The sequence below is a fragment of the Plecotus auritus genome, assembly GCF_963455305.1.
Source record: "Plecotus auritus genome assembly, chromosome: 4".
Classification (NCBI taxonomy): Eukaryota; Metazoa; Chordata; class Mammalia; order Chiroptera; family Vespertilionidae; genus Plecotus; species Plecotus auritus.
In genome coordinates, this window is record NC_137775.1 from 57,383,949 (window position 1) to 57,400,163 (window position 16,215).

A 16,215-nucleotide genomic window follows, 5' to 3' on the forward strand; every position below is an offset into this window, starting at 1 on the left:
GAGAGAAGGGGTTAGAGAAAAGGGAGAAATCTGAACACAGATTATCAAATGGGGGGGGGGGGGAGAGAGAGAGAGAGAGAGAGAGAGAGAGAAGGAGGGGGAGGGAGGCAGGCGCATATCTATAGATTAAAGGACATGCATATCTATAGATTAAAGGACAGGAATGATGGAAAGAAAACTGATGAAGACAAAGTGGAAAGGTTCTCTGAGGGAAGATCAAGTGCAGAGAGAAAAAGATCCACTTTCCAGAGAATCGCCGCTTCTTTGGAAACCCAAGGAAGAAAATGAAAGATCCAGAGAAAATATAAGATGAAGATGATTTGGAGGAATGCAAATACCTAGATCTTCTTAATGAATTTTCACAAAGAATAAACATTAGCTGGGTATATCTGTGGAACTGTGTGCATAAGTTTTAGTACTTAATATTTATTGTTCATCTCATAAGGTACAATTTCTCTATTCATACTATATGCACGTCAAGTGCCATGCTTCCAGAGAAATAAAGTTATTTTAAATCTCAGGTACAAGAAAGTAAGTTTATTTAATGTGTCTTAGTATGTAAGACAAGAGTAAGCAGCACAATTAAAAGTTTTACAAAATAAAATAAAATATATGAAAGTCTTCAGTAATGGCTTTATTACATCTCTATAACAAAAACATTCATTATCTTTGGGAAAGTACACAGAAAGAAACAGTAGAATGAGGAAAAACCCCAGTTTAAGAAGAAAATGTCAGAAGTATGCTTGAACTCCCGTACATCCTCTAGCAGTGATGCTGTTATATTCTAGATTAGGATTTGTCAAACTGTTCTGCAGAGGTAACTTTTCTGCTGTATACATTAAGCTACCAGGTAAGATTTTGGGGGGAAGGGAGTTCCCCTAATTTTATTTAAGTTGGAAAACTACTACCTAGAAGACAAGAAACTGAAGAGTATTTTACTAACACTAAGATTAATATTCTTTTATGAGGGAAAATTTCAGACCTAGTCCTCTTAAATGCATTAATAGCTAACATTTACTGTGTACTTCCAGCATCATAATATGCAAAGTGCTCAGCACTTTGTGTTGTTTGTGTTTGACTCGCCCTACCCCCAAAAATCTTTCATAGATCTTGTTTTACTTGATGGAAAAACCTACTCTCTAGATTCTTTCATATATACTTTGCTTGACAGCTCATTAGATACTGTGAATTAAAGGCTTGGGATTCTTACGCTGGTTTTAATTTTAACAAAATTGTCTACTGCAACCCACGGCATGCTCCTTATAACTTTTCTTTGTTGCTTTATCCTTGAAATGGAGATGATATAAACCCTTTGTTGTTGTTATAAGAACTGATCAAAGACATAGTTATTTAAAATGATTGTTGTAGTATAAAGTGACATTTTCATTTACACTTAAGAGACTACTTTAGAAACACGTTTGATGATAATACCCTAGAATAATTTTAAAGCAGTGGTTCTCAACCTTTTTAATGCCGCGACCCTTTAATACAGTTTCTCGTGTTGTGGTGACCCCCAGCCATAAAATTATTTTCGTTGCAACTTCATAACTGTAATTTTGCTACTGTTATGAATCGTAATGTGAATATCTGTGTTTTCCGATAGTCTTAGGCGACCCTGCTAGCGGTTCTCAACCTGTGGGTCGCCTAAGACCATCGGAAAACACACATATTCACATTACGATTCATAAAACCCACAGGTTGAGAACCGCTAGCAGGGTCGCCTAAGACCATCGGAAAACACACATATTCACATTACGATTCATAAGACCCACAGGTTGAGAACCGCTAGCAGGGTCGCCTAAGACCATCGGAAAACACATATATTTACATTACGATTCATAACAGTAGCAAAATTATAGTTATGAAGTAGCAACGAAAATAATTTTATGGCTGGGGGGTCACCACAACACGAAACTGTACTAAAGGGTCGCGGCATTAAAAATGTTGAGAACCACTGTTTTAAAGATTAATAATCCTATAATTTTCAAGTCATCTATTGTCATTACTTTGAAAATAACATTACCATAGCCGGTTTTCCCAGTGGTTAGAGCGTCGCCCTGTACCTCAGTTGCTGGCTCAATCCTGGCCCAGTCAGGGCACATGCAGGTGGCAACCAATCAATGTGTCTCTCTCACATCAATGTTTCTCTCTGTGTGTCTCTCCCTCTCCCTTCCACTCTCTTAAAAAAATCAATGGTCCCTAAAGAATCACATCTCCCTGTACCCACAAAGAGGATGGGTTTGACCACTTGATGTAGCCCAGGGGTCCTCAAACTTTTTAAACAGGGGGCCAGTTCACTGTCCCTCAGACCATTGGAGGGCCGGACTATAGTTTAAAAAAAAAACTATGAACAAATTCCTATGCGCACTGCGGGCCCGGGACGAGCCGGCTGCTAAGCAGGACAGGCAGCGGCACCCAGCGTGCTGGATAAATGTCCTCGGCATGTGGCCCGCGGGCCGTAGTTTGAGGACGCCTGATAGCCAATGGGACAATGGCAAAGAGGACACAAGCAGAGCCTGGAAAAGCAGCTGTGCCCTATAACTTGCTTTCTTGCTGTATGGAAAGAAATCCAGGCTACCTTACTAGAGGATAAGAGTGGAGCAGAGATGAGCCGACCCAACTGATGCCCCTCTACCAACCCACTGGACAACCGTAAGACATATGAGCTAGACCAGGGGTGGGCAAACTTTTTGACTCGAGGGCCACAATGGGTTCTTAAACTGGACCGGAGGGCCGGAACAAAAGCATGGATGGAGTGTTTGTGTGAACTAATATAAATTATAAGTAAAGGAGCGGAGGGGAGAGCAAGAGAACCCTCCGCTCTTTCGGCTCCACGGGCCGGACAGAACAGCCGAATGGGCCGGATCTGGCCCGCGGGCCGTAGTTTGCCCACGGCTGAGCTAGACCAATGGTCACCCACTGGTGGTCCTCGAGGTCCGAAAGGTTGGTGACCGCGGAGCTAGACCATCTGGGACCACTGAGCCCCACCCAAAAACCTACCAGCTAACTGCAGAACCACCTAACAGAACCAAAGACTTGAGAATAGTAGTAAAAACATTCATTCTTTTAAAGCCATTAAGTTTTGGGATAGTGTGTTACATGGCAATAATGGATACAAGCTACTTCAAAACAAACAAAGCAAAGCTTCTAACATTCTGAACTTAATTTTATTTCAATACTAGAGGCCCGGTGCATGAATCCGGGGTCCCTTGGCGTGGCCTGCGGCGATCGGGCCAAAAACGGCAGTTCAACATTCCCCAAGGGATGTAGTGCGTGAAGAGGCAGGTGGCTGGGGAGGAGCCCGAGTCCAGGCCAGGGGCCATGCCGCCACTGCTCAGTAGGCTTGCTGCCGCTCCACTGTGGTCTCTGTGCGTCTGTCCTAGGGTGATACTGGCGCGCCCATGACCAAGAAGCAACCGTGGGCTCACGCCCAGTCAGTCCCGATCCCAGTCTGGATGGGGGAGGGGCATGCAGGGTAGTGTCTGTGAGAGAGGCTCACACCCCTGCAGCTGCGTTCGCCAGCCATGAGCTGACATCTAGTGCCCATCAGTCAGCTGAGCGGTGCTCCCACTGTGGGAGTGCACTGACCACCAGGGGGAAGCTCCTGCATTGAGCATCTGCCCCCTGGTGGTCAGTGTGCATCATAGTGACTGGTCGAATGGTTGAATGGTCACTTAGGCTTTTATATATATATATAGACTAGAGGCCTGGTGCACAAAATTCATGCACTGGAGGGAGGGGGGGGGTGTGTCCCTCAGCCCAGCCTGTGCCCTCTCATAGTCTGGGACCCCTTGGGGGATGTAGCTGTGCACCAAGTGGCAGGTGGCCAGGGAAGAGCCTGAATTGGGGCCAGGTGCCTCGCCACTTACACTCATCCCAGCCCGCTGATGTGGAGTCAGAAAAGGCTCCCACGTGGCAGCTGCGCTCGCCAGCCATGAGCCCAGCTTCTGACCACCTGCAGGAGTGCACTGTGGGAGTGCACTGACCACTAGGGAGCAGTTCTGGTTAAAGTAAGTAAGTAAGTAAGTAAGTAAGTAAGTAAATAAATAAATAAATAAATGTAATTGATTGAATTTTAACAAATCTTCTTGGCCAAAAAGTGTATGTACATAAGGACCATTAAAATTTTGTCATGTGAAGTTAAGGGTGAAGATACCTTTTTTTTTTTTTTTTTTACCAACCAGTCGTTCTGGTCGTTCTGCTGTAACGGTCGCTTAGGCTTTTATTATATAGATCCCAAATTTGTAAGGGTGAGTCTTTAGGCAATGTAACCACATATTCTTTACACTTACAAGATTAATTAAAAGTCCTTGGTTTGGATCCTTAACCCTTTGTCTGATTTTTCTATGTAATTTTTCATCCTGAGCCCTGACATTTTTCTGCAAGATGCCAGTTTGAATAGTAGTTTCATTTCTTTCTTTTTTGTTGTTGTTGTTAATCCTCATTCGAGTATATTTTTCCATTGATTTTTAGGGAGGGTAGAAGAGAGAGAAACATCGACGTGAGAGAAACATTGATTGGTTGTCTCCCGAATATGCCCTGACCAGAGCCCAGGTTGGGGAGGAGCCTGCAACCAAGGTATGTGCCCTTGACCGGAATTGAACCCGGGACCCTTTGGTCTGCAGGCCAATGCACCAACTGGCTAGGGATACAGTTGTTTCATTTCTCTGCTTATTCCCATCATTCCCACTTTTTGGTTATACAAATTCATTCAAGACCCAATGTAAAGTGTTTCACTTTCCTGCTCAATTTTTAGCTAAATTAATTTCAAAATGTTATAGTTCTCTTACATTACACTCTTATTATATTTATTACTAGATACTTTACTACCTAATACTGTTGCTTAACTATTAATATGTGCACCAGATTTTGTAAACTCTTTGAAAGAAGGGACCACTCCTTAATTCTCTACAACTCCCTTAGTACTCTTACATAAGAGGAATTTAAGAATCTGATTAAAACCATCCTTTTCTTGGGGTTGCACTACTATCCAATTAACGTCTAATGAGGGCAGTACTGCTAATGCCTAAACAACACATTTGCATCAGGTGGGGCTCTACTTTACCTTGGTGTAATTTTTGGAAAAATAAAAAAATAAAAATAAATCTGGTTAAAGTAAATAAATAGATAGATAGATAGATAGATAGATAGATGTAATTGATTGAATTTTAACAAATCTTCTTGGCCAAACAGTTTATGTACATAAGGACCATTAAAATTTTGTCGTGTGAAGTTAAGGGTGAAGATATCTTTTTTTTTTTTTTTTTTACCCACTGAAATGTACTTTGCAACTTTCAAACCCAAAAGAGAAACAATAAATCAAGTGGCTCTTGGAAAACAATACATAGTTAAAAGTTAAATGAGGTGTGTGACAAACATCAATGAAAAGCAAACTTTGAGGCTACTCACATACTGATTGGTTAATTTTAAGAACTAGATTTATGTGTGGGAATTGGAGAAAATATGGTTAATTTTTCAACCTTGACAGAATCTCAAGGAAAATCAGTACAGCAGCAGTTTCATATAGTATTAATAACATGTATTAAAAAAAAAAAATCCATGGCTTTGCAGGTCAGTAACATAAAATATTATGAAGAGAAATTGCAGAATACATCTTCTCTTCCCCCATTTTAATTTAGACCCAAAAAAGTGTCAAGGAGGAGAGGCAAGCAAAATTTGGCAAAAAGTTTTCCTTTGCTAAAATTGGTAAAATGTGAATTTTACTATCTCCAGCATGCAGTCATACTAATTATGAACACTTGGAAAATTATTTCCCCTGAGCATTATCTAAACTTTTCAAATTTAAATGACTTATTATTCCCTTAATACCTAAAGTAATTATCACTAATTAACAAGCAAGCCATCTTTTTCTTGTGATTTGAAGTGTCCTATAAATTAACTTAAGATATCCTCCAATATGCAAAAGACAAATGTCTAGTTTTTTAGGGAAAATGTTCAAGCATTTTCAAAATCCTTACCACTATAAGTAAAGCTAAGCAAAACATGCAAATAAAGGAATCAACATGTATCAAATAGATGAAACAAAAATATACACAGAAATATTTTAACTACATAATTTAAATACTCTGTGGCTCCCTAATAGTTTTGATTTTTGTTTCTTATACTAATAAGGCACTAAGAATAGTTAATATGGTACTAAGCAGGGGTGGGCAAACTTTTTGACTCGAGGGCCACAATGGGTTCTTAAACTGGACCAGAGGGCCGGAACAAAAGCATGGATGGAGTGTTTGTGTGAACTAATATAAATTCAAAGTAAAGGAGCGGAGGGGAGAGCAAGAGAACCGGATAGAACAGCCGGATCCGGCCCACCGGCCATAGTTTGCCCACGGCTGTACTAAGGTCTAGCAAAAATCATACTTCCTCAGTAAAGCGTTCTGATACCCCAACCTAAAGTGCTTACTACCTACCTTGGACTCTTTATTGAAATTACTACACATAAATTATTCCTCTAAATCAGGGGTGGGGAACCTTTTTTCTGCCAAGGGCCATTTGGATATTTATATCATCATTCATGGTTCAGACAAAACTATCAACTTAAAAATTTGCCTGCTATATTTGGTCAAACATTTAATTAATTCACCCCTAATGCCTTGGCAGGGCCAGACGAAATGATTTCAAGTGCCTTATAGGGCCAGACTTTCCCCACCCCTGCTCTAAATATTCACCAATAATTAACTAATTAATTAGACACAAGCGCAGACTGGAATTATACAATGTAAAACAGAAAGCCATAGATTTTACATGGGTAGCTATGGAATGACCTCAAAGACACTATTTTGGGGTGAAAAACGAAATACAGAGTTTAGTACGTCCTCATCTTTAACTTTTTAAAATATATTTTTATTGATTTCAGAGAGGAAGGGAGTAAGCGAAAGAGAGAGAAACATCAATGATGAGAGAGAATTATTGATCGTCTGCCTCTTGCACGATCAGGAATAGAGCCCGCAACCTGGGCATATGCCCTGACCAAGAATCAAACTGTGACCTCCTGGTTCATAGGTCGACGCTCAACCACTGAGCTACCACAGCTGGGCTTTAAATTTTTTTAAAAAACAGCAACTATTTCTGGAAATATGCATACAAAACTTAGGTAATTATCTTTGTGGAAGGTGACTGGAAGTCTAGTGTGGGAAGGAGATGAAGTTTTTGTTGTATATCCTTTCCTGGTGTTTGAATTTTTAAAAGCCATTTCAATGTACTACATTTTAAATTTTAAAAATAGAGAAAAGAAAATAAAGCAAATTTATTAGTTAATGATACACAACCTTTTGGCATTTCTTGAACTATCACCCTGAAGTGATATTTAAATCTTTCCTCATTATTTTATATCCCACTAGCTTCTCCTGTACCTTATATCCCCTGCTAACATCTAAACCTAGTCCTTGCATTAAATGCTTTTTAAAAGTACAGAATTAAATTATATCAAAAGGTCAAATCGCTGCATCAATCAGGACAATAATATGCTACCCTCTTTAACCTAGTAAAAGTGGAATGTTTTAGTAATTGCTTGTAATTCCTGCTAAGAAAGTAGAAATTTTCTTGACCTTGCAAGCTCAGTGTGAATTTAAATATGGTTGAAGAGCGTTTACCTGGACCTGTTCCAGATTAACTACATTTCTTCATATAACTATATTATCTTAACATGAAAAGAGCATAGTGATTTAAAAAAAACACCTTAATGTATTTTTTTCAATCTGTTCAGTGTTTCTCAAAAGGGTACTGTGGGTATTTAGGGAGGGGATAAATTTCAGTGGAGTGGAACTGTCCTGTTCACTTCAGAAAATTTAGCATCCATGACCTCCCAGTCATTGCAATGACCAAACAACTGACCTCACATATTTGCAAATGCCCTCAAAGAAAGAAATACAGGGGGGAAAGTACTATGCCCAGTTGTGAAGCACTGCTAATACAAACTAAACTATAAAAAGTTTAGGGATACACACACATACATTTCCACAACTGCAATTCAACCTTTTAAAACGATCAGCCACCAGAAGATAAACGACCAGTAAAAGTCGTAACTCATGTATTAATCAGCCAGTCACCCAGCCCAGTATATAATACTATCAACAAACATCATACCTCTCCAAAACATCTTTCTTCAACTAATACAATGGCTGAACTTTTTAAATGAATATTTATTTTAAAATCATTTTAAAACAATTCTTCTGTTGGAATGCTGTTTAAATTTCCCCCCAAAATAACCTTCCATCCACTGTACTAAACTGCACTTACTTCAGAAATAGAAGACACTGCCCTAGCCGGTTTGGCTCAATGGATAGAGCATCTGCCTTCGAACTAAGCAGCCGTGGGCAAACTACGGCCCGCGGGCTGGATCGGGCTGTTCTATCCAGTTCTCTTGCTCTCCCCTCCGCTTCTTTACTTTGAATTTATATTAGTTCACACAAACACTCCATCCATGCTTTTGTTCCGGCCCTCTGGTCCAGTTTAAGAACCCATTGTGGCCCTCGAGTCAAAAAGTTTGCCCACCCCTGATTCCGGCCAAGGGCACATGCCCTGGTTGTGGGCTCGATCCCCCCCTGTAGGGGGCGTGCAGGAGGCAGCCAATCAATGATTCTCTCATCATTGATGTTTCTATTTATCTCCCTTCCTCTCTGAAATCAATAAAAAAAAAAATGTATTAAAAAAAGAAATAAAAGACATAAATCACAGTTTACTATCATTTGTCTACCTTCCTTGGGGAGTGTAGGCTCCTTGAAGCCAGGGACACCATGATCATGCTTGCCTGGCCCAGAGTGTAGGTACTCAGTAACAATACTGAGTGAGTGAGTGAAAACTGGCCCAGTCTAATCCAATAAGTAGTCCAATAAGTTTCAACTACAATCAATTTTTAAATATAGTAACGATCCTGAAACAAGTTAAGAAATTACTTTAAGAAAACTAATAAGTCAATTACATTATCCAGATTAAAGCTAGCTTGTAAAGATATAAGGAATTTAAGGTTTTTTGATTGCCACTTCAAACATGCCCATCCTCTACCACCTTCCCCTCCTCCCAATTAAGCTTTAAGCAAATCTATAATAATAAAAGCACAATATGCTAATTAGACCGGACAGCCTAACAACCTTCCGGACATCCTTCCGGGTGAAGCCAAGGCAAGCCGCTGCAGCTTCGAGGGCCAAGTCCCTTGCACAAATTTTGTGCATCAGGCCTCTAATGTTGATATAAATAAGTGGGACATGCTTTCAGGAAGCAACCTAATATAAAGATCAAAACAATAAGAAAAAATTTAATGTCTTTCATTGTTTTATTTTTTACAATTCAAGAAATGTTATCCTGCCTCATTCAATAAGAAAGAAAATTGCCCTAGCCAGTGTAGCTCAGTGGATAGAGCACCAACCCTCGGACTGAAGGGTCCTGGATTCGATTCTGATCAAGGGCACATACCTTGGGTGCAGGCTCAATCCCCGGCCCCAACTGGGGCACGTACATGTTTCTCTGTCTCCCGACTCCCTTCTACTGTCTCTAAAATTAATAGAAAAATATCCTCAAGTGAGGATTAACCAAAAAAGAAAAGAAAAAAAATCAATAAATTAGAAAGTGTAAGCAACTTCTATTTTTGTAGGTTTCACTATATTCGCTAGAAAATCACCTTTTGCTGAGGTAAAAATTCAGAATGTAAACTAATTCATTTCCAAATAAATGCAACAAATGAGGATTACACAAGCACTAAGCATCAACACTTATAGTCTGTTAACTTTAAAGCCCACTAATTCTGACATTCATTCATCTTTGCCTTCTTGAAGTATTATGAATATCTCAGTTTTACAGGAAAATATTAGATAGAAAAACATTAAATGATAATCTTAAGGTTAGTAACAAAGACAATTTCTAGCTCCTAGTATTTCTAGCACTGCTTTTAGATTGCTTCAATAAATTCTATAATTGTTAACCACTGCTTTGCTCAATTCATATCAAAAGGTTAGCCCTAGCCCAGTGGTCGGCAAACTCATTAGTCAACAGAGCCAAGTATCAGCAGTACAACGATTGAAATTTCTTTTGAGAGCCAAATTTTTTAAACTTAAAGTTCTTCTAACGCCACTTCTTCAAAATAGACTCGCCCAGGCCGTGGTATTTTGTGGAAGAGCTACACTCAAGAGGCCAAAGAGCCGCATGTGGCTCATGAGCCGCAGTTTGCCGACCACGGCCCTAGCCCATTTGGCTCAGTGAATAGAGCGTCAGCCTGAGGACTGAAAGGTCCGAGTTCAATTCTGGTCAAGGGCACATGCCTGGGTTTCGGTCTCAGTCCCCAGTAAGGGATGTGCAGGAGGCAGCTGATCAATGATTCTCTCTCATCATTGATGTTTCTATCTCTCTCTCCCTCTCCTTTTCTCTCTGAAATCAATAAAAATATATTTAAATAATAATGGCCAGAATCCAATTTTAAAGAAGAGAAACTTCAAGTTACTTCTACTTGACAAGATCACTAACAAATAGGTTATTTTAAAAAAAATTACAGAAAACGTTCTAGAGGGGATCAAACATCAGATACACTGTACCTATTCAAATAATGGAGATCACTTTCAAATACATTTAAATTATTGTTGGATTTTAGTGCATGACATCTTTCATTATTTTTGAAATCCACAAACAGCATTTATTTTATTACTGTTTCATATAGCACTGGTCAATAAAAACAATTTATGTGTTGTAAGACTAATAACTTAAAACTAATACAGGAAATTACTTTCTTACTGATAAAAAATGTTTTAACCATTTAAAATGTTTTAGAAGTGATAACTTTATGATATTGCACACCCTCAAAAAAGTCCAACTTGCATGAAATTCCATTTTCCCAGAATTATCAACCCTACTTATAAATATTGCTGGCCAAGAGCATTTACAATAATTATGCCTGGCCAGCGTGACTCAGTGGTGGAAGTCACAGTTCAATTCCCAGCTGGGGCACATGCCTGGGTTGCAGGTGTGATCCCCAGGAGGCAGCTGATCAATGGTTCTCTCTCATCATTGATGTTTGTGTGTCTCTCTCTCTCCCCCTTCCTCTCTGAGATCAATATATATATATATATATACACACACACACACATATATACACACACACACACACATATACACACACACACACACACACACACACACACACATACATATTTTAAAAAAGAGTATTTATAATTAGCCTAAAACCCATCAGGACACTGTCACCTGAAAAAAATGTTTCAGCAAAGTGAGACTTGAATACTTTTCACTGATTAAAAAGCTGACCTAACTTATAAATGAAAGACTTCCTTTTTGGGGCATCTTACTGAAGTATATTTTTATATCTAAATTAAGTCTTTATATCTGAAAGACCAATTAAGAATGAGTGGGTACTACCAGGTTAGTGAAATTTGCAAATTCCAACAATTCTTTCAAACTAGGAATCAAAAGAATGACAGAATCTCTAATTTTGCCAGATATTCACCAGACCTATGTTATCTTAGGGAGCTTTCACATGGCCTATACATCCTCTTAGAAAATCACCACTTGATCTCACAAAATTTTTAAAAAAATATTTTTATTAATTTCAGAGAGGAAGGAAGAGAGAGAGAGAGAGAGAGAGAGAGAGAGAGAGAGAGAGAGAGAGAGAGAGATATCAATGATGAGAATCATTGATTGGCTGCCTCTTGCACGCTCCTCACTGGGGATCAAGCCTGCAACTTGGGCATGTGCCCTTGACCGGAATCGAACCTGGGACCCTTTAGTCCGCAGGTGGATGCTCTATCCACTGAGCCAAACCGGCTAGGGCTGATCTCACAAATTTTAAGATAATTAACAACCACCAAATAATTAGTGACAATAATGTACATACAGCAATGGAGAATTTTTTTTGTATGGTATCAAGTATCCCTGATCTTATAAATGATAAAGAAAAGATTTCAGAACTTAGAGGCTAGGAATTGAGTGAAAATGTAATCTATTCTGAAATGGAAAAAGGGTCATTGTTCCACCTTGAATTCAGTATCGTTCCAAAACAACTTCTCCATGATACATTCACAACCCAACTCTAAATGTGACCTGTACAAATTGTCTTTTTCCTCCCCAAGAAGACAATCTAACGAAAATCTTCACCACAGCCAGCAGTAGCTCCTTGAAATTTCAGACATAACTAGAGGTTTTGTAATCAAGTCCAAATGTAGACCCCAAACCTCCGATTTCTCTCAAAGTGTTATTAACATTCTAAATCCTGGCTAGAACGCAATTACTGGAAAGCAGTGTCCTTATGCAAGAGAAGGGAAGGTCTGGAACTGACAAGAGCACAGGTCCACAGAACCTCAATCCTCTCGGTTTCACCGGGAGGCCAAAGAGGGAAGGCTCCAAGTAATGGGGGGTGAGGGGGTGGGGGGTGGGGACAGGCAACTGCACTCCTAGAAGGGTGAAAGCAAAAGAGAAGCGACTCTAGAAAAGCGGCCCCACGGGGACATTCGAGCTTAGGATACACAGACAGAGTCAGCTCCTCTCGACCGAAAAAAGCAACCTTTACTATGGAAGCGGTGCACCAAGCAAGCAAAGGCAGAAAGGGGCAAGCTGCGCACCCCCACCCCAACCTCTGGCTCAGCCAGAAGGGGTCGGCAGGGACTGCTTCTCCGACCATCAACAAAGGCCCCTTCAGTCCCAAGGCGAAACTCGAACAACAAAGGCCCGCAGACTGCGAGGACAGGGCCGGGGGCGGGACGGATGAAAGCAGGGGAGCAAAGGAATCAAACCAGAGGGGGCGGAGGCCCGTCGGAGTGGAACAGAGACGCGCAGTGGCGGGGGGCGCGGTAATCCCAGTGCACAATAAGAGGAGGTGGGAGAAGGGGACCGGGCCTCCAATCGCCCCTTTCCCTCTCCCTGCGGCGGAGAGGGCTCCCCTTCTCACCGTCTACATCTCCTCGGCCTCGGGGACCGCGCAGCCCGAGTTCGGGAAAGGGAAGGGGAGGGGGGATTTTCCGCCCAGACCACAACTCCCTTCCCCCAGCCGGGAGCTGCCGACAGCAGCCGCCACAACGGCAGCCACACAAAGGCTCCTTCCTCGTACTCCCAGCTCCCGCCGGGCGGCGGCTCCGGAGACGCCAGGGCAGGGACGACCACCGCTCGGCCACTAGGCGCTCGCTCGCCCTCTTCCCCTTCTAGCTGGGGAAAGGGGGAGGGGACCCCAGGCGCTCTCACCTGGCACAGCTGCTGACAGTACTCCGTGGCCGCCTCCACGGCCGGCGCCCGGCTCTCTCTCAGCTCTCGCTCCAGTTCCTGGAGCCGCTCGCCCAGGCGCTGCAGCTCCGCGACGCAGCCGCCTCCGCCGCGACTCAGCCTCTCCTGCTCGGCCTCCTCGTCCGCCATCTTCACACCCCGCTCCGTCGCGTACGCACCTGGGTCACGTGATAACACAATGCCACGTTCGGAGGGGTCACGTGCCGGGCGCGCTCGCACGCCGCCGAGCACGTACAAAGGGCCCGGTGGGGAGGATGGCGGGGCGGAGAGAATGGTGCGAGGGAGTTGGGGGGTGAAGGGAAGGGGAGAGGAGGAGGGCAAGGTGGGGGCGGTGCGGAAAAACCACGGTTTACTTCCCCCCGGCGGGAAGTGGGCAGCAGCGGCCGAAAGGGCGGACCGGTTCTGGCGCTTTCTCGGTCACGTGGGCGACTGGACCAAGGGAAAATCCTGGGGAGGGGCTGCCCTAGGGCGTCCAGATCCCGGCTTGGCTTTCCCAGTCCCCGGAGTCTTCTACGGAGGTGTGCCCCCGTTCCCCAGGAGGACGGGTGTGGGAGAGCTCTGAGTGGGCTGGGGCAAGGGCAGCGTCTGCGGGTGGCCTGTAGGCAGGCCAGAGGCAGGAGGAGAGAGAAGGTAAAACCTACCCATGGACCTCAAGCGTGAGAGCCAAAGCGAGACTGTGAAATGTCAAAATAGACTTCTCACCAGGTTCGGGAGGAGGGATCGAGTGCCTGAGGCACCAGCTCTCTCTCCACTCTCCTCTTCAGCCCCTGGAACGCCTCTCCCCCGGAAAAACAATCTCTGGGAGGCGGAGGCAGCAGAGAAAAATAACAATTGGACCAGAACAGAATGAAGTTCAAATCCTCACCGGGAGAACGGGGCAAATTCATGAAAATCATGGCTTGAAAGATTTCAGACGATGAAAGTGTGGGCACTGTAACAAGATGATTTTTAAGCCACCAAAGTATTTCTAGAATAAGCGATAGCTAACTGATGTGTTTCACTGTGATTTAAGATTCTTTTCTCCTACACACTACAGAAATCACCATCACTGAAAACACGCTATATATGCAAGGACCTAAAAAGAAAGTAGGTCAAGGGGGGGGGGGGGGGAAGCACTAAGGACTCCATTAAAAATCTCAACAAGGAGGATAAGTTGATGCTAAAATAAAAGAACGTGGTTATCGAGAATTAGAAATTCAACAGCATTTTTTTCTGGTGCTGCAAACAGAGATAGCATTCGGAATCATATTTTACTTACAATCTGGAAAGAATGAATACTTGGCACTTGAACAAACAGTAGAAGAGGTACTACCAAAATTCAAGTGGTTAACCCTAAAGTTCAGCATAAAAAAAACTATTTTGTTAGTAGCAGAAAATAAGACAAGAGGCTTATCTTTCTCACAACTGGTCTACAGAAATTCAGAAACAATGGCATTGATGAGGCAACTAGTATTTTCATTATCATATTCCAAGTGAAGTATATATTTCTAGTACAAGCATTTAAAATAAAAAGAATTCCTATTGTGTGCAGCATCCTCCTCCAAGAGATTTCTATCATTATTAGAAAGTGTTCTAATAGTATGTTGTCCAGAATAAATGTTTTGTAATGCATCAGTGGTGATGTTTTTGAAGTGCCTTTATGTAAGGTGAGTGGGCACAACTGAACCCTTTTGAAAGACAGTATCAGCTAAAATATTAGTATAGCATGTGTGCTGATACATATTAACAAGACAGGTTCTTCACATGTTAACAGGTTCTTCACATATTAACAAGACAGGTTCTTCACAGGGAAGAAGCTGGGGAGTACATTCAAAGACTAAGGTACAAGGATATAAAGTATCACTGAGAACTGAAAAAGCAACAATTAAGGTAGCTAATAGATTTTAATATTTGCAGCTCACTTTCCCAAGGTAAGTATTTTAGATATTCAAATCAGGTTTCTCCAACTTATGTTATGATGCCATTGAAAATATAAAAAGTGAGAATATGGGGTTAGCCAAATGTACCAGTAAATCCGAGGACAGATAAGATATCAAAGGTAGGCAAAGTACATTTTCACTTCAAGCATTATGGCTTACACACCTAGTTTATAGCAAGAAAGGAAGAGAGAAAAGAAAGGAAAATATATCCAAATATTTTTTTTTAAATTGCCTGAGAATGTAGGTCACTCCCACCTCCTGCTCATGATAGTCCTAAAACCAAGGAGGTTTGATTAGCAAATTGTTTCTGAGCACCATTACTGTCTTGCAAGTGCCACTCAGCATGGATTATTAAGTCCTTCACTTGTATTTGGTATCTTTAAGGCCTATCTTCCCATTCCTTCATTCCTCTGTTTCAGAATGTAGAAATTTAATAACTAAGAGTGAGTTGTGTAATTAATAATTATTTATTGAGTACTTAGGTGTAGGCATTACTTGGTGGGAAAATCAAAGGTGAGGAAAAACTATCCCTTCCTTAAGGTAATGTACAGTTTTGTGGAAGAGTGACCTGCAATGGTAATATATGCAATATAAGTATTGTATTATGAAAATGCATGTAGATTCAACGCAGAACATCAATGTAGTCTAAGGTGCTGACTACAATGTCCACCAAATCTCTATAGAAGTGCAGGTTTTTAGTTAAATGATAAGGATTGGGTATACTATCCCTTGTCAGATCGACTTTGCCTCAGAGATCTCAAAAATATCATTCTTATTCATAGAAAAGATGTATCAACAAGTACACATGACTTATTGTACCTAAGTCCCAAGCTGTCACTTAAGGGGAATCATTATATATGTACTTACTGAGAAGTTCCTGGGGGATTTCGAAGGCCCATTCCATCGAGAAAACAAGAATAAACTCCAGGGCCAAGAGACTCCGCGTCTCGAAGAAACTGTGCAGCTAGTGCTGGTGCCCATTTCGGACACATTGTGATTGCTACAGGCGAGATGTAACCATATGGACCTTCGCTCTAAAGAGAGTTGATTTCAGAGTAACTGGGAG

General features: G+C 41.7%; 1 protein-coding gene across 1 annotated transcript in view; it reads right to left on the reverse strand.

Annotated features, from left to right (window-relative positions):
* Positions 1–13,989, reverse strand: part of ZNF292 (zinc finger protein 292) — an 85,820-nt gene extending 71,831 nt beyond the window's left edge. Inside the window, exons 1-2 of the mRNA XM_080666750.1 lie at positions 13,872–13,989; positions 13,192–13,388 (exon numbers count right to left, since the gene is read on the reverse strand). Of these exons, the coding sequence (XP_080522876.1) occupies positions 13,192–13,388; positions 13,872–13,875 (201 nt within the window). The 5' untranslated portion in view covers positions 13,876–13,989. The remainder of the gene's footprint in view (positions 1–13,191; positions 13,389–13,871) is intronic.
* Positions 13,990–16,215: the final 2,226 nt, after the last annotated feature.